This window comes from Oculina patagonica, chromosome 13, assembly GCF_052425735.1.
Source record: "Oculina patagonica isolate OP01 chromosome 13, crgOcupat, whole genome shotgun sequence".
Lineage (NCBI taxonomy): Eukaryota > Metazoa > Cnidaria > Anthozoa > Scleractinia > Oculinidae > Oculina > Oculina patagonica.
The window spans coordinates 6722687-6748222 of NC_135770.1; the positions used below are offsets into that span (position 1 = coordinate 6722687).

General features: G+C 39.2%; 2 protein-coding genes and 1 pseudogene across 3 annotated transcripts in view; all 3 read right to left on the minus strand.

The window, feature by feature from the left end:
• LOC144634936 (uncharacterized) overlaps positions 1-25536 on the minus strand; it is a 153404-nt pseudogene that overhangs the window by 118140 nt on the left and 9728 nt on the right. The window lies entirely within an intron of this gene.
• LOC144634929 (uncharacterized) lies at positions 3428-8998 on the minus strand. The gene is made up of 3 exons (XM_078493983.1): positions 8739-8998; positions 5492-6082; positions 3428-4882 (listed from the first exon to the last, which is right to left on the minus strand). Exons 1-3 carry the CDS (start codon positions 8980-8982, stop codon positions 3735-3737), a joined length of 1983 nt encoding a protein of 660 aa, XP_078350109.1. The 5' UTR covers positions 8983-8998; the 3' UTR covers positions 3428-3734.
• Positions 12226-19786, minus strand: LOC144635101 (peroxidasin homolog). Its single transcript, XM_078494180.1, has 3 exons — positions 19275-19786; positions 17594-18187; positions 12226-15557 (listed from the first exon to the last, which is right to left on the minus strand). Exons 1-3 carry the CDS (start codon positions 19501-19503, stop codon positions 14407-14409), a joined length of 1974 nt encoding a protein of 657 aa, XP_078350306.1. The 5' UTR covers positions 19504-19786; the 3' UTR covers positions 12226-14406.

The window sequence follows — 25536 nt, forward strand, 5'->3', positions numbered from 1 at the left end:
ACGATTTTTTTAAGAAAAAATATTAAACTGGCAGGTACATTGAGCGACATTTAAAAACACATTAAACGTCTTATAAAACGAATGGTGTTGTAGACGACATTAACAAAATGCTGGATTGCAAAGCTGCGATTGTTCTTTCAAGTTCTTCTCAGAATGCAAATTTCAGTGCAAAAAGAAATATACTGAATGGTGTATAATTTGAAAGTTACAGTTTTCTCTGTTACAATTAGCTGGATTTTAATTAAGTGCCATTATGAGAGAAAGTGTTCCAGACCTTGGAAGTCGGGGTCAACCGATTTTCCTGAAACTTACTGCAGAAGTTGGCCTTGATGAGATATTCCAAAAGCGATTTGGGTTTGGTTTTCTGACTTTTACTTTCAAAGTTACAGGGGTGGTCTCATATTGAGCCTTCAAATCATAAAAAATCCTGTTTGCACTTGTGTAAAATCAAACACACAAAACCTTTTGCATAAATAATTCTAATGGGTGATAACTGGAGATTTTTTTTTACCCAGACAATAGCTTTCTTTAACAGCGAATAGCTGCACAGTCATGTATTATAATGCAAATGCAACCCAGATACAGGAAAAGGCTTATACAAACAGTAAAGGAATATATTTCGAAAGCGAATATTTCCTATTTACTGTTTAGTCAGCCCTTCGTTTTTCCTTCATTAGGATCCGGTGCTTCTGTTTTGTTAAGCTGGTCCTTGCTTACACATTTGAACCTCAATACAGTTGATAAATGTAATAGTTGTTACTCACCTTGAACAGACAACTTAGCCCTTGACGTCATTTCTGTGAGCTCTATCCCTTCTTTGACCTTTTTCCGGTTTCAGTTTGCATTGGATCAGTTTCAATTCTTTAGGCTAGAGCTGTTTCATTTTTGCTGTGAATGTGCCGCATAACTCATTTCTAGAATTCACATTCCTGTAGTTTCTTTTATTTCACAACATTTTTAAAACATAACTTGCGTGACAGAGGGAGAGGGCCAGAACTGGACTTATTTTTCCTTTGTTTGAAATATGTATGAAGTTTTACATGTCTGGACTGAAAAAATAATCTGTCGTCTTGGTCGACGTGCTATTTTCCGATTATTGTTTCAGAGATCAACGTAAAGCCTGCCAATAAGGGTGGGGCAATGCTTGGCGCCCGAATTTCGGCAGGTTCCATATCTTCGCTTCTGGGGAGTGATTCGCCTACCGAGCTCACACACACTTCTGTAGGTATACCGTATTTACTCGAATAAGCGCCACGGCGTTTATTAAATTTTTCGCGCCTCAAGTCCGGCGCTTATGCGAGGGCGGCGCTTAAATTGGACACCACAAACAATCTAATCTATACGAAACTTCTGCAGTAACTAAAAGAAGGGACTTTTGATTATTAGTATTCGCCTCTTACAGAAGAGAGCTGTTTTGCTTGCTGACGCAACAAAGTTCACGGCCTTGGGCAACGTTAACAGAAATACGTATTGTAATAAAAACTTGAACTGCGGACCATCGCTTTTGACGAAAAGGAATTTCCAAAGCTGTTTTCGAGTTGCTTTGTAGTGCTATTTTCAGTTATACGCTATTCCTCGAATAAGCGCCGCATTGGATCTGCGGCGCTTATTCGGGGGCGGCGCTTATTTACTTTTTTGTCCCAAATGCGGCGCTTATTTAAGGGCGGCGCTTATTCGGGGGCGGCGCTTATTCGTTTAAATACGGAAAGCGTTCAACGAGACAAGAGCGGTAACCTGGTGGCTATAGTAAAGCGAGTGGGTAGCTTATGCAAAGCAGGAGACGAGAAGATGAAAAGAGGAGGTTCCCAAGGTGAACAGAAATGGAAAATCTAGAAATTTATTTTTGCAATATTGAAGTTTTTGGGTAATATGTTTGCATTAGAAAGAACACAAAAATGCGGGACCTCTTTGGGCCGGGGGAGGGAGGGAAAAGTGGCAGCAGGGGATCTGAAATTCCCTTTTCTTATATCTTTTACTCATGGTTTCCCGCACTTATTAAATAATGTAAAAATTCAGCTGTTCAGTCTCGGAGTTATTAAAGTTCTTTATTGGGACCTTGAGAAAAAAACCTTTAGGAGGAAGAATTTTTGAATCCGGAAATATAGGTTATTCACCAGCCGGGAGGTCCGTATTGGGAAAAACTGTGCCCGAGGGCACAGTTTTTCCCAATACGGACCGACCTAGGCTGGTGAATAACGTTTTTATTTTTTTCCCACTTTATTTGTTTTTAAAAGAAACCTAGAAAGATTGTGTCACAAAATCTTTGTTCGTATACGCGCGCTATTTTAATAATTTCAATGTTAAGTCGATCGACGGGTTAGCAAGAGTGTAAAATGCTGTTTGTTATTTAGTTCGAAATAAATTAAATGAACCGTATTTACAGAAAGGTTCAGCATATTAAATTAACACTGAAGGGATTCAATCAAAGAAATTGAAGTAGTAAATATATCATAAATGTAAAATCGAGCCAAAGCATTATCATTGACAAAACTAAACGCCGATTCCGGCTTCCCGATGAATGTTTTGATAAAGAACTCTGTTCGCAGGATGCTAAGTTTGAGAATTTCCCGAAAAAAAAACTATCTGACGGAAAGACAGTTTCGGTATAGCTATACAAACTCGTATTTCACGAATTAATAAGCTCTGCGTTAAATCCCAGCATAATTATTTTGTGATAAACAGTGCGAAAGTGAAACTAAATGAAATGCCAAGCTTGGACGTACGGCACAATAGTGTCAGAATTATTTTGGCTGTTTTTAATTAACGAATCTCATTTTCTTGAATGATGGCAACTAGTGTTTTGTTTTGGCAAAGAAGTGGCCGATAAAAAGACAGTTTTTACTCAAAATTGAAGTTTAAAACCGGCGCAGCTTATCGTATTAAAATGGCGTGCAAATGATTGCAAAATGCACAAACAACCACAAACTCAACAAACTATCAACTAGAACTTAAGTTGTCGATAAACAAAATCAACACTCGCCTTAAGAAGAACTTCGAGGCCTTTAATTCTACTTCTATTCTGTCTTTTCGCATTTACAACAGTTGGTGAGCGGCTATTTCGATTTTGCTGAGCAAATCTTTCATGTGTTCGTTCGTACAACGCTGCAAAATGATTTCGCGCGGAAAGTACACTCGACGATTCATCTCGCAACGGATACCGCCCGCTGTCGAGGGCCGGATTGGAGAATACCGCCCGCTCCCGGAACCAATCAGATCGCAGGATTTGTAGAATACCGCCCGCTCACGAACAAAGAAAAAAATAAAGAGTTATATTGCCTTGGTTTTAGGAGACATTTTTTCTCTTTTATCAAATAACACGAAAAAGAATAAGCAGGGTATTTATATGTGCTTGATATTGTTACAGCAATTGTACTGAAATAAGAGTTTATTGACACATAGGAAATTACAGTGTTGGGACAATAAACTGTGTCGGTCTTAGATTCATATACCATTAAATCTAAAGGAATATTTTTCTCAAAAACTATCATAACTGGTAAATTTAATTGTCTTTCCTTTGTTTAAATACTGTTAAAGCTAAAGCATAAAGTGTTATTCAATCCATACCACTTTTAAAGTTATAAGAAAATGATCACGTGTTCCTCTTTACGTTCGCTAAATTAATTAATAAATTGAGGCATAGATGATGATAAATGCAATGATATAAGTTCTATTTATCAAACTCGCTGAGGTCTCTTAGTTTTGTAAAGCAACTGTGGGGATCTCAAGCTTTTTTTTTACGCCTGACCATAACACTTGAGTTTTCCTAATGTATGATATCCTTCTTCGTCTGAGCCATTCAAGTCTCCCAGTCTGATTTGTGTCACAGGCAGAGCAGACTTGTCTGTCAATAGACCGCTGTCTTCAAACCAACCGGCCTTGCCATAGTTATCACAGTTACACTTTGTCCCCCCAGCACAAGAGTTTGTTACTCCGCATGCGCACATGTTGTCATGGCCTGTAGCTCCGCCCCAGTAGTTCATTTTTGTTCCATCACGTGACACCCACCAAGCATAGCCTTTCTCAATAAACAAGATGTCATTATTGCACTCAAACTTGATAAACTGTTCACAGTTTTGTGAGACTCGAGTGAGTGCTTCTAGCTGAGGGGTGCTGACTCCAGGGTATCGCACATCTTTACTGTAACAACCTCGACCACTACATCCAGGAATGTTACCAGCATAGGTTCTACTCTCACTGTCGTGACTGACGACAGTCACGCCGACACCGCCCTTGTCACTCATGTCACAGTACACACTGAAAGGAGTCACGCCTCCTTTACCATCAGGGTCAATCATGTAAGTACCGGAAGAGCTTCCACTGCGGCCCGATTTTATACTGCTGCAGGACATGGGTGTATTGAACACTTCAAGAACAGAAGTTGCCTCGATTGAACGCTGAGAATTTTTTGCCACGCATGAATAGGTCCCGGCATCACTTGTGGAAACGCTTTGAAGAAGCAAAGTTCCGTTTGGATAAAGAACATGATTCTGAGGGAGACTTTGGCCAGCTCTTTTCCAATGGATAACAACTGAGCCTTCAGCTGTGCAAGGTAATGTTACACAATTGTAAAGGGATGCAACAACTTTCACCGGAGAAGTTAACGTAAATTTAAGTTTGCCAAGAACCATTATTTGGGCGGCAGCAGAGTCTTCTCCAAGGAGATTCTTAACTGTGCATGCGAAAGCTCCACTATCTGCTTTTGCTATATTGTGTATGGTCAAATTTCCATCAACAACTGAAGTCTTCCATTTTGGCATTTGACCGAACGCTTTTCGCCACGTTACTGTTGGTGTCGGCTGTCCAGTAGCTTGGCAGATCAGGCTCACGTTCTGTCCTTCTTCAACGATGACAGATGAGGGCTTTCGAGTGATCAAGGCGGCAACTAAATTAGAAAAAGAACAAACAACACTGATAAAACGATAATCATTGAACTAAAAGGAAGAAGCAATTGAGTGAACTTGACAGATTGGGGACTCTCTTCAAATCTACATGTTGGCCTGAAATACTAAATTTTAATGGATGATAAATTTACTGTTTTTTTTTACCCAAACAACAGCTCTCTTTTATAGCTAATAGCTGTACAATCATGTAACTTATAGACTACGAGCAGTCCCTATTTTTTCACAGAGTCCGTCGAGCGTGAAGCGAAAAATGTAAATTATTGAAAACAAATCTTAATACAGTTGATAAATATGTTTATAGAGCAGTTTTCAATTGAGTGTCGTAAAACCAAAACCAAAGTAATTACTCTGGCCAACCACAAAGGACACAGACAATCCAGTGAACCAATCAAAAGTCGAAGCAAATACATGTAGCCGGCACGAAGCGTGGGAAAACGTGCGCGAGCGAGTCACGATTGGTTTTGGTTTTAGTTCTGATTGGCTGAGAAAGTGGCGCGAGATTTTTAAGCCAATCAGTAAGCGTAGCAATGCAAAACCAAAGCAAACGCAATTAACTTTCGACACTCAAGTAAAAATCCGCTCTAACCCACCTTGAACAGATAACGAAGCCGATGACGTCATTTCTCCAAGAATATTCCTTGCTACACAAGTGTACTCTCCTTCATCTTGTGACGTCACATCTGTAATCATCAGACCACCACGTGATGACACAACTCGTTTGTCCGCGACAAGACTGGAATTCTGCTTCAACCACGTGACTTTGGGTTTCGGGTTTCCTTTAGCCTCACACTGAAACGAGGCTGTACCAGTTTCGTTAGCCACCATGGACAATGGAGGTGCCACAATTGAAGGGGCTGAGATAGATTTACCAGGATCACCTTTGGGTCCTTGTGGGCCTTGGTCGCCTTTAGGTCCTGGAGTTCCCTGAATTCCCTGAGTACCTTGGTTTCCTTTAGGTCCCTGTGGTCCTTGCAGCCCGGGCGGTCCATGTTTACCTGGAGAGCCTCTGGGACCAGGTCTGCCTCGTCTTCCCCTGAAGCTTTTGAGGCAATTGACATTACAGGCCAGGCTACTCAATGCAAGTTGCAGTTTTCTGATTTCTTCACGATCGATGGTTTCGTTGGCGTTTGTTTTCTTGTTTGCTGTTTCTGGCACGTGGCGTTTGTTACGAATGTGTAGTCCTGCAAGAAACATCACAGAATGAATCTACTTAGTTGATGTTTCACTCAGTCTACTAAACGGACTTTTCAAAGCTTCGGTTACGTACCAAAAGGTTTAATTTGACAATGCAAAGAGGAATTACATGAGTTTATCCTTCTGTGCACTGTCAAATTCTTATACCTGTGCTGCAACGAAACTATGGAATGTGCTACCATTTGACATAAGAAGCGCCAGCACCGTTAGTATTTTTAAAGCCAAGCTAAAAACCCACCTTTCAAATCAAGCATTTTTATCCTGGTTCTTTTTAAATTATTGTAAGTTTATTTACTTTTAATTGTAATTTTAGCTCTTTATCCTTTTTCCTTTTTACTCGTGAATGCATAAAGAACGAGTATAGTGGGAAAGTGAGCCGTCCGTCCATCCGTCCATCCGTCCTTCCTTCCATCGTTGTTAACATTATGCAAATTAGGTATGCTCACAGGCGCTTTCTAAATTTCGTTTCCCTCGGCTGTGGATAAAAATACAGCTTTACAAAGGTATCATTTCAAAGAAATAAGTGTAGAAAATACTTCACCCTGTAAATGAGAAACAATCGTTTCCCAAACGATGAAATATTGCCTTTTCGTATATATTAATCGCGAACATTCGGAAACGATGACCAGTGACTTTATGTATATGTTATTAAAAGACTGGGAAGGTTAAATCACGGCACGATTTAATAAAGGATAATCAGTAAAAGAGTAACGAAACTCTATACAAGACAGATATGTATATAATATCCGTGAAAAAATATAAGAAGAAAAAAGAATTTTAGCCACAGGGTATGAGAGTCGATCCCGGGTCACACGCTTCAGAACGCAGGGCAGTACCACTGAGCCATCGGTTTACTGAGCAAGTAAAATGATGAAAAAAGTAATTCTTATACCTAAGCAACCTGTTATATGTTCACCCTCTTTAAATAAAGTTGATTAATATTATTAATCACTATAATGAATATTTTCCATCGAAACTATACTGTTCAAAGGAATCTAACGCATACGCGAGTAGGTCATAGACCTCTTTGATTTAATCTTTACATGCGCATTTGAACATTTTATGGAATATGCACATTATAAATGTTATTGTTGTTAAAAGACAGTGACTTACAATCTGAAAAGGTTAACAAGACCTTCATGATAAATCGAGATCGAAACTTATTCAAATTAATACCGCTGATTTGATTTGTTCTGAAATTGTCGGGGGAAAAAAAACCGTATGGCTTGTACTGAAAAGCATTGCAAGTAGTACAAGAGGTAACAATAGGTTTCTGAGGGTAAACATACTTATAAACTAGGCTTTGGTTTTCATTCTTCACTGAAATGTTTGTGCTCAGAGTTTCAGTACTAAAAATAAAGCCCATAGTTGTTGAAAAAAAAAAAAACAATTAAGCTAATTAAGCGTCACGCAAAAATGTCACCGAATGTTATCCTTAAGGTCGCGCAGGACCCTTGCTCATTAATAAATTCATTAGCCAAATTTCTTGACGGAGTGCTATCTTGTTAAGCTTTAATTCGCTACATTTTGAACATCGATTCCTCTACAATTTATCATGGATATTAGGGGATGATAGAATTACATCATGATTGTCTTTTTACTGAGAGATGACCGTTGTCTGTGATGTTACAAGCCTTTAAAAGTTTAACTGTAGATAATGCGATTTTGTGTCCAAGTTTTCAGCTAGAACAACGCACCGAATTTAATGATTATATAGCTTAGTGGTAAATCATAATCTCTTTTGTGCTATGGCTAGAACGAAATTTTCGATTTCAAAAACTGCTACAAGTTAATGGCTTCTAAGAGAGCAAAAATGTAAATTCTAAACTTTGAAACGTGCTATCTTCATTTTGAGAAGGAAATTTAAAAATTCGCCATAGTCATAGCACAATAGAGTTCACCAAGTTTATGTTCCTCGCGAATCAACTCTTAAATCCTATATCGGCGGAGAAAACTTGGACACAAAATTGCAGGTTTTGAGGCTTCCGAAGACCTTCCGAGTCAATGTTTTCAACAACGTGTGATATATTCAAAGCTGCGAATCTAATTATGATAATTCCCTATGTTCCAGCGCACATGCACAAAGCTGAGAACAATTACTAGTAATTACTTGTACAAAAGAGTTTAAAAACAAACATTCTCATGAATATTTCGTTTGTTGTCGGCTTCAGTCGTCCGGCAGTTCGTGCATACTCTTTAAATAAATACATACTAATGATTGCAAGGGTCCTGCGCGACCTTAATAAATAGGCCTTCAGCCGTAGCGACATCGAATTTTCGTTACTCGGTAAAGGAAGTCATTACCTCATTAAAGGAAGTCATTAATGTAATATTTATTATTGCTGAAAGGATTATTTTCTTACAAACTTTTTTTTTTTGATACCGTCTTACAAGAAAAGGCGCATATTTTAGATGTAAAACGCAATTTTTTACACAGTTATAAACTTACAATTTGTAGTGCAAAACTTATTACTAGAATATAGAGGCGCTAAATTGCTGGGAATTGTTTCCCCAAAATAAGAACATTGGATGGCAATTCGCAGCAGTCATGTTTCAACTTCCTTAGTTTCAGCTGTAGCTTCTTCAGGTAAATAAAATTTCTCGCTCGCCTATAACTATTTTGTCGATAATTGTACTTCTCACCTTTGTTTGTATCACTGTTTGAATCACTGTGTAGCATTTTCATCACATACTCATTTTCGTCGTTTGCTGTGTTTCGTAGCTCGAGCTTTTCTTCTCTATGTTGATTCAAGACCTGAAGCATATGTCGATGAACGTGAAGTTCGATCTCGACGTGAATCAATCCCGCGAAGCAAATAACGGAGAGAAATATCGATGAAAACATCACCGTGTTGGAGACCGGGCGAGTCTTTGATATCTCAGCCATAATATTGTTTTGCTAGGCTGTGAGAGTATCAAGCTTTGACAAAATGTTTCGATAAAGGGCGTAAATTGTTCCCGTGTGCTCAAAGGCAGACAAGAACACAATGTTTATTGGCTGTGAGCTCTTACTCTTTTTTGACTATTTTTCCGGTTTCAGTTTGTATTGGATCAGTTTCAAACATTTAAGCTAGGGCTGTTTCATTTTTGCTACGAATGTGCCATGCGTCCTGAGGTGTGGAGTTGGGGTATGGGTGATGAGATCAACTCCTCATTAATACAGTAAATAACGATCTGACGAATTTCCAAGTATTTGGAAAATTGTTTTCCTTTTTATTACGGACTCGTTATGCCGAAGTGTCGTCCCAATACATTTCACTGTTAGTATAACGTTCATTTTGGCCAGGCTGAATAATGTACAGTTCGTGTGTACCGTCTGGGATTTTCATTGTAAAGGGATTCGTTCCATCGGGTTTAATTGTTTACCTTTGTTTGAGAGTGGATGTGATTTTTTACGACAGGAAAAATGCACCTTCAAAACATGTCTGGACTGAAAAATAAGTCGTCTTCAGGTTGACGTGCAATTTGCGGATTATTGTTGCAGGAACCTTAAGCGTCCATTTTCACAAGCAAAACCAGCGTCCTGCCTGCGAAAAAGGGTGCGTTATTTTTGCGCGCGCGTGATTTTTGCGCAAGTTACATTCTTTTCTTTTTGGGGAAAGTTATTCCCCTACCAAACACATACACTACTAAATTCCATTTCGATCGGGATTAGTGGACGAAGACCCGCCCTGTGGAAGTGCTACTGCAAATTCCCATTTATTTATTTTTGTTTTATTGTTATTTTATTTATTTTATACACTCTTTTGTAGTATTCTAGGATTTAACGAAAAAGGAGCGGGAACTGGTAAAGCTGGTGGGAAGCTTATGAGAAGCGGGAGATGAAAGGGTGAAGCGGGGTTCCCAAAGTGAAAGGAATTCGAACTGGGAAAATCTGGGGTTTTTGCGCAATATGTTTGCATTAGAAATAACACAAGGAGGCAGGGTCCACCGAGTCCCCGGGGGCTACTCAAAAACGTTTTATACGGGGAGGCTCCGCCCCGAGCTGTAACCCCTTACCCTTTAATATACCATTTTCGACAGAAATTGTACCTCTTTTGTATACCTTTAACTGAAAAAGGTACCCGGATACACCTGAAAGACATGTTGAAGACTTAGAACACGACGTTTTCTTGACACTTTCATGTAGCGCTAAATAAATTAAAACAATACTGCCATGAATTTTAGCTGTTCGAAATATTTTAATTAAAAGCTCTTTTTAAAACTTAAATGACAGAATTCCCTATCCTTTCATATACCTAAACTTGTGAAATCCTTACCCTTTCATATACCTGAAGCCTGAAAAAGCAGGAGATCTGAAATTTCATTTTCTCACCTCTTTTGCTCCAGGTTCCCTGTACTGGAAATTAAAATTCAGCTTTTTAGCCTTGGAGTTATTCAAGTTCTTTATTGCGACCTTGAGAAGTTTTTTGAAGGAAGCCGGAATTTCTAAATAGAAGCGGATTAAAATTACGGTAGTCTCGGACACTTTTAACGATTTTCCTATTTTGTCAAATAACATGAAAAGGAATTTAAGCAGGGTGTTGTATATGTGCCTGACTACGTTACAGCAATTGCGGGCCTGCAATGAAAGCAAGGTTTATTGCAATTGACACATAGGAAACTACAGTTTTGGGTCAACAAACTGGGTCGGTCTTAGTATCATGTACATTTAATCTTAAGGAATATTTTTTTCTCAAAAGATATCATAAATGGTAATTCTTTGTCTAAATGCTGTTAAAGCTAAAGCAAAAAGCGCTATTCATTACATACTGTTTGTCACGTTTCAGTGTTACTACTGAGATCACATGCACTCCTTTTTTCGAATTTTTTTGCTTGTTTACAAGCAAAAAGTAGGAGAATAGCGTTTACTGGGTAAAATCTGAACCGGAAGGGATCGCATTCTTGTTAACTCTCAAGGGACTGTTTTAATTTCTCAAGGGAATACTTTACGCTGTGCGTGATCAAAGCGCGTGACTTGTAAAGTGTCACTCTATAGTTGTGCTTCAGCACTTCCGTTCTTGTAGAAAAAACGTGACTTGTCAAATTTACAAACGTTATATAACAATCAAAAACGTGAGTAGCCCAAAACTTACGTCACATAACCAATTAAGAATGTAAGGGTTCAGCGCTCGAAGCCAGCGAAGTTTAAAACGATTAAGAACGCAATTTGTCATGGTACAAGTCTTTCAGTAGGCGCTGATATTAATTTAACCCCCGGGGGGGACTCCCATATTAAAGGGACGAGGATGCTCGTCGGAAATTTTGAAAAGAGCCTCTAAAAGAGACCAATCTGGACGTTGCTCAAGCTATTTTAGACCCCTAAAAGATACCAAAATTCTGAGAAAAAGAACTTATATTTGTATATTTCTTCGTGTGCAACCCTAATTGAGACCCTGACGGCTAAAAATATTGTCATTTTCGTGCATTTTCCCCAGAACACCCTAAGCGAGACCCAAAGTCCGAAATTTATACCCCTAAGGGAGACGACGAGCATCCCCGTCACTCTCATATTGGAGTACCCCCCCCCCCCCCGGGATTTAACCTAAAACGATTAACGACGCAAATTTGTACTCGTACAAGTCTTTCACACACTAAAACGTTGCTAATAGTTAACCAAAGGGAACTCATTTCGTGACAATTGATTTTTTCTGCTGAGTTGCACAACTTACAATTGCAACATCATCTAGCGAAGCGCACGTATTACTAAAAATAGATTGTCGGACAACAATTTTAGTTTCGGCAAAGGCTTTGTATGGAGGGGACGCATTCTTGACAAAAAAAAGGGCGAGAAAGGCACAATTTGAGGCCGAGATTCTCGAAAGGCTCGAAAAATGATAGATTCCAAACATTTTTGCTTTAGTAAGTGAAAAACAGATTGAAGGTATCGAAAAAAATGGCCCAAAATTGAATTTATTAGTCGACGATTGGGCAATGACACCTTGATTCCCACTGCAAAATTATTCAGGCTGCCGAGCGGCGGATAGCGAATTACTATCGAATTATATAATTGCGAAGGATAGCACTTAAAAGTTCGCTTCATTTAGGCCCCGGAAAGATCGTCGGTTGCAAGAAATTCAGAATTCTTCCCGAATTTGACGGCACTGATCGCTGGCAATCCGATCCCATTTCGACACATGATAGATAGAGGGCGAAAATATTATGCTATTCAAACGCCTTTCTAATGGAATTGACGGCAGGGTTTGATTTTAATAATTTAAATTTATCCCCATTACTATTACAGACTGCAGCTACAGCTGCCGAGCTCGATCAGTCTATATTAAATACGCGACAATTGTGTAACGAAATTGACCTCTTTAAATATTCGGGTCAGGCAAGGAGACCGATCGGACGAGCGTTTGTTTGTGTAATTTTGTGATGGCATAAATCTGAGGTTAGCTCTGTTGTGTTGCAAAATGTGCCACTAAGAACAGTGTAAACGTTTTGCATTTCTCATAAAAATAAATGTTTTCTTTCAGCAAATCCCGGCAGCAAATCGGGCCTTTATAATCCATTCAATAACTGAGAGTAAAACATTTTACACATTTATTGAATAATCGATCTGTTTGACAAACCTTTTGTTTCAAACCACGGTTTAAGCTTTCTACGTTGCACAGGTAAGGCTTTCTCTCGAATTCCGAGCCAATCCGGCCATGGTTTTGTGCCTGGGTTTTGTGAAACAATCGTTAAAAATGCCTCCAAAGTGCCCGCCAACCATACATTGTTCTTACAGAGAGCGGTTTGTTTATCCGAATTTTGTCTGACTCACACCAGGGGTCAAATTCTGTGACGTCATTAGTGCGCTCCGCTAATTGCAACATCATTTTAAAATGTGTTAAGTGATATTTACATGTGTTTTTGTAGCCTGTTGTGAAATTACTTCCAGTGGAAGCAGTATTAAAGGGACGGACCATTAGAAATAACCGAAGGGGGGTGACTTTACCAAAAAAAAATTCCTGCAAGGGAAACTTGTCGAAAAAAAAATCCTGCAAGCGGCTGCGCCTGAAAAAAAAAATCGTGCAACAGAATAATCTGTAAGTGCTGTATGATGGCATCTATAAACGTCCATCAGAATGGCTAAAATAGCGTTTCTGAGGTTCTGAAAATTTAAATTTTCCGGGAGGAGCATGCCCCCGGACCCCACTAATTTGTCTTGTACCGAGAGAACAGCATCAGCTCAATCCTATCAACTATTTGATTGCAAACACATCTGACCAACCCTAACAATCGCGTCCCACCAGTACACAGTTAATCAAAAGCACAAACAGTATTATTATTATTATCACTTTAAACTGCAATTTTGTCTGATATTCTAAAGTTTAGCTTGACAAGTTTTAGCTGTCATCCTTTAACATCTTTTTTGTTGAGGGACCAGGGTAAAAATTTCTAATAAGGAGGGAGAAATTATATTTAACAGGCACTATCTATCAAATCCCTTCAACCCCCGCCCCCCTTCCCCATAAAAAATGAATGGTCCCTAAATGTCGCTTAATTCAGAGAAAAATTGTTGCGTAAATCATAGATGCGTTACTAAAAAAGACCTGTAACTTTGGGCGAAAAAAAATTCGTGCAAACCTTGTGCCCCCCCCAAAATTCCTGCAGACAAGTAGGCCTTCAAAAAAAATTCCTGCACTGAAATTATTTTACCCCCGCCCCCCCCCCCCTCCGGTTATTTCTAATAGTCCGTCCCTAAACGCTTAACGTTTCTTCTGTTCAGAAGTTAATGCATCGCCATTAGAAAAATAAACAGCAACGGTTTTACTGGAAATGTAGTCGTTAGAAATGGCATGTGTAGCCGTAAGGTAAAGAATAACGCGAGGAGAAGCGGCTTTTGGTAATATTCAAACGAAAATTTACTTCTCAGTGTGGGGTTAAGATTGCGTGACGAGACAAAAGGTAACTCTGTCGTGCGTAACCTAACCTGCGATCAGGCGTTATTTTTCTCGCTCAACGGAAAAATGAGCCTTCCCTGAGCCTTCCCTCCGCCTTTTTAACCAAGCCAAAGTATATGAGTCGCAAAGCACTCAGCCGTCGCGACTGACAAATACAACATTTCCTCCGCGAAAATAAAAAAAATGCTTGAACTGAAAGACGTTTGAATTCTTCCATGATATGTTCGAACAACAATGCCCAGCATAAACCTTCTACTCATACTAACTTCATGCAAAAAAAGTCGATATCTCGAAGAGATCTTTGATTACTTTCGCTTAGTAATTACTAATAAACTGAGGCATGCATAATGATAAATGCAATGATATAAGTTCTATTTATCATACTCGCTGAAGTCTGCTAGTTTTGTAAAGCAACTGCCAGTGATGTCAAGCTTTTATTTTTACGCCTGACCATGACACTTGAGTTTTCCTAATGTATGATATCCTTCTTCTCGTGGCCAGCTATCCAAGTCTCCCAGTCTGATTTGTGTCACAGGCAGAGCAGACTTGTCTGTCAACAGACCGCTGTCCTCTCTCCAACCACTATCACCGCGCCCATCATAACAATTACAGTTTTTCCCATTGAAACAAGAGTTTGTTACTCCGCATGCGCACATCTTGTCATGGCCAGTAGCTCCACCCCAGTAGTTCATCCGTGTTCCATCACGTGACACCCACCAAGCCAAATTTCTCGTTATGAACCCCACGTCATTATTGCACTCATACTTGATAAACTGTTCACAGTTCTGTGAGACTCGAGTGAGTGCTGCTAGCTGAGCGGTGCTGACTCCAGTGTATCGGACGTCTTTACTGTAACATCCTCCGTAACTACATCCAGGAATGTTACCAACATGAGTTCTACTCTCACTGTCGTGACTAATGACCGTCACGCCGACACCGCCCTTGTCACTCATGTCACAGTACGCACTGAAGGGAGTCACGCCACCTTTGCCATCAGGGTCAATCATATAATTACCTGAAGATATCTCCTTATTGTTTGATTTTATTTCACTGCATGAGATTGGATTCCGAACCTCTAGCAACGTATTCGCTTTTATGGAACGGTGGAAATTTCTCCCGACGCAAGTATAGGACCCGGCATAGTTTGGCAAAACGTTTCTAAGGAGCAGAGATCCGTTTGAATAAAGGATATGATTCTTGGGAAGACTTTGGCTTGCACGCTGCCAAACAATTTCTCTTGCTCCTTGTGCTAAGCAAGTCAGTAACACATGTCCAGAGGTAAATCCTAAACTTTTACGGGGAGGAAGTAATTTAAACTTAAGTGCCTCAAAAACAGTAATTTGTACCAAGACTGAATCCTCATTAAGAAGATTCTTTGCCAGGCATACGTAATCTCCTCCTTCGCTTCTTGTGACATTCACTATGCTCAGTTTTCCTTGCTCGAAGCTGGTTCTGTCTTTTGGTGTTTTGCCATACAACTTACGCCACGTGACCATTGGTGTCGGCTGACCAGTTGCTTGGCAGAGCAGGCTCACGTTCTGTCCTTCTTCAACGACGACTGATGAGGGTTTGTGAGTGATCATCGCCCCAACTGGATTAGATAAAAATGTCATCATTCAACAAGTAGGAAATTATGAATGCAGTTTAGATTCTAGGCGTGCTTTAATTTACTAAAAAGCTGTTTTGCAAGGGTGTAGATCATATCTAAAGCAATCGTGTTTTGATATTCTAGGTGATTGTACACCTAATGAGAGAACATTTACGCAACAAGCGGATCGGAGCGTGAGGGGCGGCTGTTTTCGCAGGCTACGACGTTTCGAACTCATCTTGAGTTCATTATCAAGTAGATAAGAGTAAAATAACGGTCGACTTAAGTTTAAATGCAAATAGAGGTGATAGAGTATATAAGAATATTTTAAAAGAAGTGTTTCGCGGTCAATAGCGTTCACAGTACGCGTGTTAGTGCGTGCGGTATTTAATAAGGTAACTACTTCCCGGGGGCGGGGGGGGGGGGGGGTACTCAAAAACGTTTTGTACGGGGAGGCTCCGCCTGGAGATCCAACCCCTTTCCCTTTTATATACCATTTTAAAAGAAAAGGTACCCCTTTTATATACCTGTTATTGCAAAAAGGCACCCCTTTCCTATACCTACGCGACATCACATTTACCTAAAACGGGAAGTTTTCCTGTCATTTTTATGTAGAGCTTAATAAATTAAGACGATACAGCCAAAAGTTGTGTCTGTTCGAAATAATTAATGTAAAGGCCTTTTAAAATATTATTATGGAAGATTTCCCTACCCTTTCATATACCTAAATTTGTGAAATCCCTACCCTTTTATATACCTGAAGCCTGAAAAAAGTACCCCTTTCGGGCGGAGCCTCCCAGTATAGGCCATTATAGGGAGTACACCCCCCTCCCCCCCCCCCCCACCCGGGAAATACTTTCGCACGTATTGAGTTCGCCTGCGTGTTTAGTGCTGGTTTTTTCTCGCGATTTAAAAGTATTTTCTTTAAGACGGAAAACATGTTTCTTATGTCAGGACTGTCGACACCGTGGATTTCTTTTAAGTGCTTGCCATTTACTGAGGTTTTGTGTTCATCTATGCGCTGATGTAAATGTCGTGTGGTGTAACCCACATAATCAGCATCACACGGATCTCATTTAAATGAATAAACAACGCATTGATTGTTCACCAAAGCAGGCTTCTCCTCGTGTAACTTCAGCTTGTCGCCGATCTTAGCACTTGAAACATTTTAAACCTTTTTAATTCGCGAGATAAAACCAGCACTAAACACGCAGGCGGACTCAATACGTGCGAAAGTATTTACCTAATTAAATACCGTACGCACTAACACTGTGAACGCTATTGATCGCGAAACACTTCTTTTAAAATATTCTAATATAGAGTAATATTTGCATTTAAACTTAAGTCGACCGTTATTTTACTCTTATCTACTTGATAATGAACTCAAGATGAGTTCGAAACGTCGTGGCTTATTTTCGCTTATTTTTATACTTGATTCAGTACACCTTGAACTTAAATTCAAATTTGTATATTTTAGAACTGTAGGTGCTGTCAAAGTGTTTATATTATTTATTTCACTTGGTTATCACCCTGTTTTATTACATTTACTTATTTTCCACAGTTAACCTTAATCGGTTCTATTTACTCTGAGAGGCCAGGTATTAAAAACGAATTTGAACGGACATTTGAGAACACGAGACAAATTAAATAATCACAAAGGGACTGTTTTACTGTTTCTTTTCATGACAGCACGTTGTTGGTCTCGCCCGCGTCCAAATTAATGTACACAGTTTCGCTGGAAATATGTTATTCGCTACTTTCTTACGTGTAACATGTGCAAATGGTATTAGATTGTTTGCATTGCCTGTGAAAGAGAAAATAACGGGACTTGGTCCGTGCAATTTGGACAATGTCCTGTCTACCGCGATCGCTTTCATTTTGTTGTTGCTACTGAGTCGTTATGGTCACTTATTTGTATTTACTCTAAGGCGTGAAAACAAGCAAGAAACACCAAAACACCTTGTTCTTATGAGTTGTTTCAATTTTATATCGCATACGGACGATAGCTTCCTACAAAGTTCTAGTTATGAAATACTCACCCTGAACAGATAAAATAGCCGATGACGTCATTACTCCAAGAATATTCCTTGCTACACAAGTGTACGTTCCTTCATCTTTTGACGTGACATCTGTTATCATCAGACCATCACGTGACAGCACAACTCGTTTGTCCGCAACAAGACTGGAATTCTGCTTCAGCCACGTGACTTTAGGTTCCGGGTTTCCTTCAGCCTCGCACTGAAACGAGGCTGTACCAGTTTCGTTTACCACCATGGATATCGGAGGTGCCACAATTGAAGGGGCTGAGATAGATCTACCAGGATCGCCCTTGGGTCCTTGTGGGCCTTGGTCGCCTTTAGGTCCCGGAGTTCCCTGAATTCCCTGGGTGCCTTGAATTCCTTTTGGTCCCTGTGGTCCTTGCGGCCCGGGCGGCCCATGTTTACCTGGAGAGCCTCTGGGACCAGGCCTGCCTCGTCTTCCCCTAATGCCTTTGGTACACTGAGCATTACAGACCAGGCTACTTAGAGCAATTTGAACTTCTCTTTTGATGTCGTCACGATCGACGGTTTCGCTGGCGTTTGTTTTCTTATTTGTTGTTTCCGACACGTGGCGTTTGTTACGAATGTGTTGTGCTAGAAGGAAAATTACAGAATGAATCTAATTATTTGATGTTTCACTCAGTCTACTAAACGGACTTTTCAGAGCTTCCGTTCCGTACCAAAGGGTTTAATTTGACAATGCACAGAAGGATTGTTTGAGATAATCTGCACCGAAACTATGGAATGTGCTACCATTTGACATAAGAAGGGCCAGCACTGTTCGTTTTTTTTAAGCTCATTCATTTATTCGTAGTTGTTATTAAATTATTGTTATTAGGCTTTTAATGTTGTCATGCGCATTTGAACATTTCATGGAATTTGCTCGTTATAAATGTTATTGTTGTTATTGTTGTTGAAGAGGTGGACAGTGACTTACAACCTAAAAGGGTCGGAACTTATTCAAAATATTACCGCTGATTTGATTTGTTCTGAAATTGTCGGGAAAACTTAAACCCTATGGCTTATACTTAAAAGCAACAATAGCTATAAAATAGACTTCTGGCCAGTAAACATACTTTTGAAATTAGCTTAGGTTTTTATTCTTCACTGAAATGTTTGTGCTCAGTGTTTCAGTTTTTTTTGTAAGACAATGCCCACAGTTGTTGAAAAGAGAAAAACATCACTTGTTAAATGTCTATCTCACTTCTCATTTTTCTGTAGGATAACTTTAAGTCACACGCATATAAATGTCACTGAATGCTAAATTTTGCCTCACTAAATTAGGGATAGGCCTTCAGCCATAGCGACATCGAATTTCCGTCACTCGGTATTATCATTAAAGGAAGTCGTATGAAATATTTATTAATGCTGAAAAGGACTACTTTCTTATAACGTTTTTTCTTTGATACCGTCTTACAAGGGAAGTGCATGTTTTGAGGTGTAAAACGCAATTTTTAACTCAGTTATAAACTTCAAGTTGTTGTGCATTCATGAATTACTGTAGTACTTGAATATAGGGGCGCTAGAATGCTTGGAATATATTGTTTTCTCAAAATAAGAACATGGGATGGCGATTCACAGGAGTCATGTTTCAACTTCCTTATTTTCAGCTGTAGCTTCTTCAGATAAATATAAATCTACGCCTATATATAACTATTTTCTCGATAATTGTATTACTCACCTTTGTTTGAATCACTGTGTAACATTTTCATCACAGACTCATTTTCGTCGTTTGCTGTGTTTAGTGGCCTGAGATTTTCTTCTCTTTGTTGATTCAAGATTTGAAGCATTTGTCGATGAACGTGAAGTTCGATCTCGAAGTGAATCAATCCCGCGAAGCAAATAACGGAGAGAAATATCGATGAAAACACCATCGTGTTGGAGACCGGGCGCGTCTTTGATATCTCCATAACTTCGTCTGGAAAGGCTGCGATAATTATCAAGCTTTGACAAAGTCTTCGACAGAGAGCAAACCTTATGCCTGTGTGATCAAAGGTAGACAAAAACACATAGTCTTTGTTGGCGCTGAGCTTCAACCCTTCATTGACCTTTTTCCGGTTCCAGCTTGCATTGGATCAGTTTCAAACCTTCAGGCTAGAGATGTTTTATTTTTGCTGTCAATGTGCCTTGTTTATGGGGTGTGGGGTGGGGATATAGGTGAAGAGATGGCCTCCTCGATATAGTACAGTAAGATTGCCGAAAGGACTGGGAGATTGTGTTCTGTTCAAATTCATCTTTGCTGTATGTAACTTTGACTTGGCCGAAGAATATATCGCTCTCTAAACCGGGTACTTTGTTATAAAAAAGTTCGTTTTATCGTTTTTTTTTTTTTTTTTTTTGGGGGGGGGGGGGGGGGGGGGGGAGCGTAGAATACATTGTTTTATCGGTCATTGCTTGAGTCAGGAGCTCCTACTTGGGTATATCGTATTTGCAGTGCCTTATACAGCCCTCGTCGAACGTGTTGCCACGATATCCAAACTCATTCCTTTTCTCCCCACTCCCCTTTTCAATGTTGAGCTCCCCAACATGCTGCGCAAATAATCCTTCATTTTACAACATTGAAATGGGGGAGGGGGGCTGTAAAAATGAATTATTCTAAGAATATCTTAAAAGTGACTGTTGCAGACATGTAGCATTTCAAGGCTGCCCTAGATGCTTTTGCAGGTAGAATAGGTGTGTTTATAAAGGCATACTGATGCTATATTGATTTGAACGAGTTTTAAGTTTTTAAGTTTTAAGTTTTAAGTTTTAAGTTTTAAAAGTTTAGGTGATCAATTATTGCACACTTACTTTTTAACTTTTCTTTTCGAGTAGATTCTTCGGTAAAATTACTTTAAAATCAATATAGCATCAGCATCCATTATCAAACACGCTTATATATATTCTCCCTACAAGAGCATATTTAGCCGCCTTGAAACACAACATCCATCCACATAGCAGCTTGTATCTCAGCATCTCTCTTCACTATCTTCTTCTCCACTTTAGCTTTCAGCTGGAACCTCTTTACATCCGCATGTGCTTGCTTGCACATTTTTTTCCGAATATCACCAAAGTCTTCAAAATACTTGTCAACTCTTTTCTCAAGTTCTCGGAGCGCTCTTTGTAATCTTCCAATGCAATAGACCTTTCATCATCTTATTCTAACAAATCCTTTCAGTAGCAGTCCAATCCAGTTTTCTCTAGTTTCACTACCGAATCAAGGTTTTCTATTGCAAGAAAGAGCTACGTTGCTCTCGGAAAGCTTTCTAGTCTTTGTCCGTTGTTGCAAGTGACGCAACAATCGTGTTGTTTCCTTTGAAAAGAAAGCGCGCGCTTGCTTTAAAATATCCGCGCGCTACACAAACAATAATAATAAATAATGATTTATTTATTTATTTATATTGCAGGTAAAAATTGTCAATTGTGCTTTACAACGTTAAAAAAGAGCTAAAAATTAAATTCAAAATCAACTACAATCTTGGACGAAACCTGTTGAGACAAACGCATTTCACAGATTTTCCGCAAACTTCTCAAATTGCAATGTTATCTCCCACAGCAAAAATTAGTGAAAATTAGAAAATTGTCCAAACAGATTTGTTCGCGCTTTCCGATAAATCACTATCCCGTTAGTGGCGCAGTATGTTTTGTTAACATTTATCCACTGGATAGCGATTTATTCGGTGGAAAGCGTTATCCATCTTTTGAACAACTGTGCTCCGCTTAAAATTATTTCAAAACAGTTGAGAAAAAGAAAACACTTTTGAGGGCTTTGAGCACAGTACCAGCGCTTCAAGCGTTTTTCACCGGCTTTTGAATTTTTAAAACTGTTTCTCCTCGAAGAGTGTGTGTATAATCTATGTCACCAGTTATCGCCATAAAGTTATAATTACAGTAAAAGAAAATGTTTAACCGACAACGTACTTTTCGACGTTGGCTTAATGTCGTTCTCAAGTCAATGTCGGCTATAAAATGGAAGTGTTCAAGTGCTGAAAATGAACAATAGATCAAACTGTGAAATACACATCATATAACAATACGTTTAACAAATGGTTTGGCACTTATTCATTAGTCTGTGTACTAGCTTGTATTCAAATTTGGATGAAACTTCGCAGTACATTTGGCTTCTTGTAGACGAAACGTAAACACTCATTTTTTTCGCTTGGCACTTTCGTTCTTAATATGTGAAACTCAACTGAACAAAACTATAAGTAAAGACAACAGCTTGTTGGAAATGATGTGATGTTTGTTGTTGCTTAACCGAATTAGGAAAAAGGTCATAAACTACGCCATCGAAATGCGCAGGATAATGACCGACATCAGACCGCCTGGTCCAAAAATGTTTCGCCAGGCTTGAAATAAGTTTCACTGCCGCGAAATAATCTTAGCCCATTTTCTATAACTTGGTGTGCACTCGATTTCAGCCGACTTCCGGCGGAAGCTAATTAATTATAACCAACTATACAGAGGCAAAACTTTTGCTTGCAACTCAAGGGATTTCGGAGGTGGCGAAGTGGCATCGCTGCCGGCGGCTGATGTAGCTTCATCACCTCAAAGTCGCGGGTTCGAATCTTCCAGTATAGGGTTTACACTGAACGGCTTGGGGGCGGTGTAAATTCCTCCCCGCGTGAAGATTCGACCCTACGGCTCCAGGAATTGCTCTGTTTTTTTTTTCTATTATTATTTTTTAATTTATTTTTTCCTATATTACTGTTCTCAACTTTTCCTTTTTCGGACATCATCACTTTTCAAACGCTGGTGAATCATGAAAAGGTTTATTATTCAGATATTCTAGAATTTTTTTTTTTGGGGGGGGGGGAGGGGGGGGGGGCGTAGAATACATTGTTTTATCGGTCATTGCTTGAGTCAGGAGCTCCTACTTGGGTATATCGTATTTGCAGTGCCTTATACAGCCCTCGTCGAACGTGTTGCCACGATATCCAAACTCATTCCTTTTCTCCCCACTCCCCTTTTCAATGTTGAGCTCCCCAACATACTGCGCAAATAATCCTTCATTTTACAACATTGAAATGGGGGAGGGGGGCTGTAAAAATGAATTATTCTAAGAATATCTTAAAAGTGACTGTTGCAGACATGTAGCATTTCAAGGCTGCCCTAGATGCTTTTGCAGGTAGAATAGGTGTGTTTATAAAGGCATACTGATGCTATATTGATTTGAACGAGTTTTAAGTGAAGAATCTGCCTCTAAAACTTCAGATGAACAAAAAAATGAGATTTTCATGCATGTAACTTGTTGTAATTAGACCAATTTGTACCACTTTCTCCAATAGCGTTTTTGATTTACAAAAGAATAGAGTATAGAATGAGTATATTAAATTGAACCCGAATTTCGTAATAAAACCGAGAAGCGTTCAGTGCAGAGAACGAAAAGAAATTGAACAAATTTAGCATTTGAAAGGAATGGAACGAAAGTTCTCTCGCGCGATTACGTCTCAAGCGTGATAAAATGAGATGACGCAAATTCAGATTGTAAAGAAAAAACAATGATTTTTGTGGATTAAAGTGTACAATAACGTCACGCGATTTCGTCCCAAGCGTGTCAAATCAAATGACTCGTGACGGACTGGTGGTTAATATAAAACTATTGCAAACGACAGTTTTCCTATACTAAATCGAAGTTTTTTGTTCCAAATGGAATCCGTGCTGCCAAGTTACTTGCTATAACGTTAAATAATTGTAAATACTGTGATTTTGAACGGTTTACAAGAGGATTTGAGCTTATTTTAACGGTTTACAAACGGTTTACACACGGTTTACACGGTTTACATCTATTGAAAAAAACTCTGATGATCATATTTTATTGCCTCTGTAAACCGTTGTAAACCGTTGTAAACCGTTACTTTTCGCTTCGGTTGTGTTCAACATACAAAGTAAACCGACTGTAAACCGACTGTTACTAAGATTCATTCATCTCTTTTCGATTTAAAAAGGAGTCGAGAATATTCTGAAATTTCGGGATCTTCAGTGTTCACTTCCCGCGGGTAACGCGGGATATCGACACATGCAGTCTGCCTCTTTTAAGCTCTCTTAGGTGATCAATTATTGCACACTTACTTTTTAACTTTTCTTTTCGAGTAGATTCTTCGGTAAAATTACTTTAAAATCAATATAGCATCAGCATCCATTATCAAACACGCTTATATATATTCTCCCTACAAGAGCATATTTAGCCGCCTTGAAACACAACATCCATCCACATAGCAGCTTGTATCTCAGCATCTCTCTTCACTATCTTCTTCTCCACTTTAGCTTTCAGCTGGAACCTCTTTACATCCGCATGTGCTTGCTTGCACATTTTTTTCCGAATATCACCAAAGTCTTCAAAATACTTGTCAACTCTTTTCTCAAGTTCTCGGAGCGCTCTTTGTAATCTTCCAATGCAATAGACCTTTCATCATCTTATTCTAACAAATCCTTTCAGTAGCAGTCCAATCCAGTTTTCTCTAGTTTCACTACCGAATCAAGGTTTTCTATTGCAAGAAAGAGCTACGTTGCTCTCGGAAAGCTTTCTAGTCTTTGTCCGTTGTTGCAAGTGACGCAACAATCGTGTTGTTTCCTTTGAAAAGAAAGCGCGCGCTTGCTTTAAAATATCCGCGCGCTACACAAACAATAATAATAAATAATGATTTATTTATTTATTTATATTGCAGGTAAAAATTGTCAATTGTGCTTTACAACGTTAAAAAAGAGCTAAAAATTAAATTCAAAATCAACTACAATCTTGGACGAAACCTGTTGAGACAAACGCATTTCACAGATTTTCCGCAAACTTCTCAAATTGCAATGTTATCTCCCACAGCAAAAATTAGTGAAAATTAGAAAATTGTCCAAACAGATTTGTTCGCGCTTTCCGATAAATCACTATCCCGTTAGTGGCGCAGTATGTTTTGTTAACATTTATCCACTGGATAGCGATTTATTCGGTGGAAAGCGTTATCCATCTTTTGAACAACTGTGCTCCGCTTAAAATTATTTCAAAACAGTTGAGAAAAAGAAAACACTTTTGAGGGCTTTGAGCACAGTACCAGCGCTTCAAGCGTTTTTCACCGGCTTTTGAATTTTTAAAACTGTTTCTCCTCGAAGAGTGTGTGTATAATCTATGTCACCAGTTATCGCCATAAAGTTATAATTACAGTAAAAGAAAATGTTTAACCGACAACGTACTTTTCGACGTTGGCTTAATGTCGTTCTCAAGTCAATGTCGGCTATAAAATGGAAGTGTTCAAGTGCTGAAAATGAACAATAGATCAAACTGTGAAATACACATCATATAACAATACGTTTAACAAATGGTTTGGCACTTATTCATTAGTCTGTGTACTAGCTTGTATTCAAATTTGGATGAAACTTCGCAGTACATTTGGCTTCTTGTAGACGAAACGTAAACACTCATTTTTTTCGCTTGGCACTTTCGTTCTTAATATGTGAAACTCAACTGAACAAAACTATAAGTAAAGACAACAGCTTGTTGGAAATGATGTGATGTTTGTTGTTGCTTAACCGAATTAGGAAAAAGGTCATAAACTACGCCATCGAAATGCGCAGGATAATGACCGACATCAGACCGCCTGGTCCAAAAATGTTTCGCCAGGCTTGAAATAAGTTTCACTGCCGCGAAATAATCTTAGCCCATTTTCTATAACTTGGTGTGCACTCGATTTCAGCCGACTTCCGGCGAAGCTAATTAATTATAACCAACTATACAGAGGCAAAACTTTTGCTTGCAACTCAAGGGATTTCGGAGGTGGCGAAGTGGCATCGCTGCCGGCGGCTGATGTAGCTTCATCACCTCAAAGTCGCGGGTTCGAATCTTCCAGTATAGGGTTTACACTGAACGGCTTGGGGGCTGTGTAAATTCCTCCCCGCGTGAAGATTCGACCCTACGGCTCCAGGAATTGCTCTGTTTTTTTTTTTCTATTATTATTTTTTAATTTATTTTTTCCTAT

What these genes read in the sequence shown, in the direction of transcription:
- LOC144635101 (XM_078494180.1), bottom strand. Translation starts at nt 19,503, where the DNA reads ATGGAGATATCAAAGACGCGCCCGGTCTCCAACACGATGGTGTTTTCA. An exon ending in ACACAGTGATTCAAACAAAG is followed by an intron (nt 18,188 to 19,274) that starts GTGAGTAATACA and finishes TTTTCCTTCTAG; the next exon opens with CACAACACATTCGTAACAAA. An exon ending in GGCTATTTTATCTGTTCAGG is followed by an intron (nt 15,558 to 17,593) that starts GTGAGTATTTCA and finishes TATCTAATCCAG; the next exon opens with TTGGGGCGATGATCACTCAC.
- LOC144634929 (XM_078493983.1), bottom strand. Translation starts at nt 8,982, where the DNA reads ATGGCTGAGATATCAAAGACTCGCCCGGTCTCCAACACGGTGATGTTT. An exon ending in AAACAGTGATACAAACAAAG is followed by an intron (nt 6,083 to 8,738) that starts GTGAGAAGTACA and finishes TGTTTCTTGCAG; the next exon opens with GACTACACATTCGTAACAAA. An exon ending in GGCTTCGTTATCTGTTCAAG is followed by an intron (nt 4,883 to 5,491) that starts GTGGGTTAGAGC and finishes TTTCTAATTTAG; the next exon opens with TTGCCGCCTTGATCACTCGA.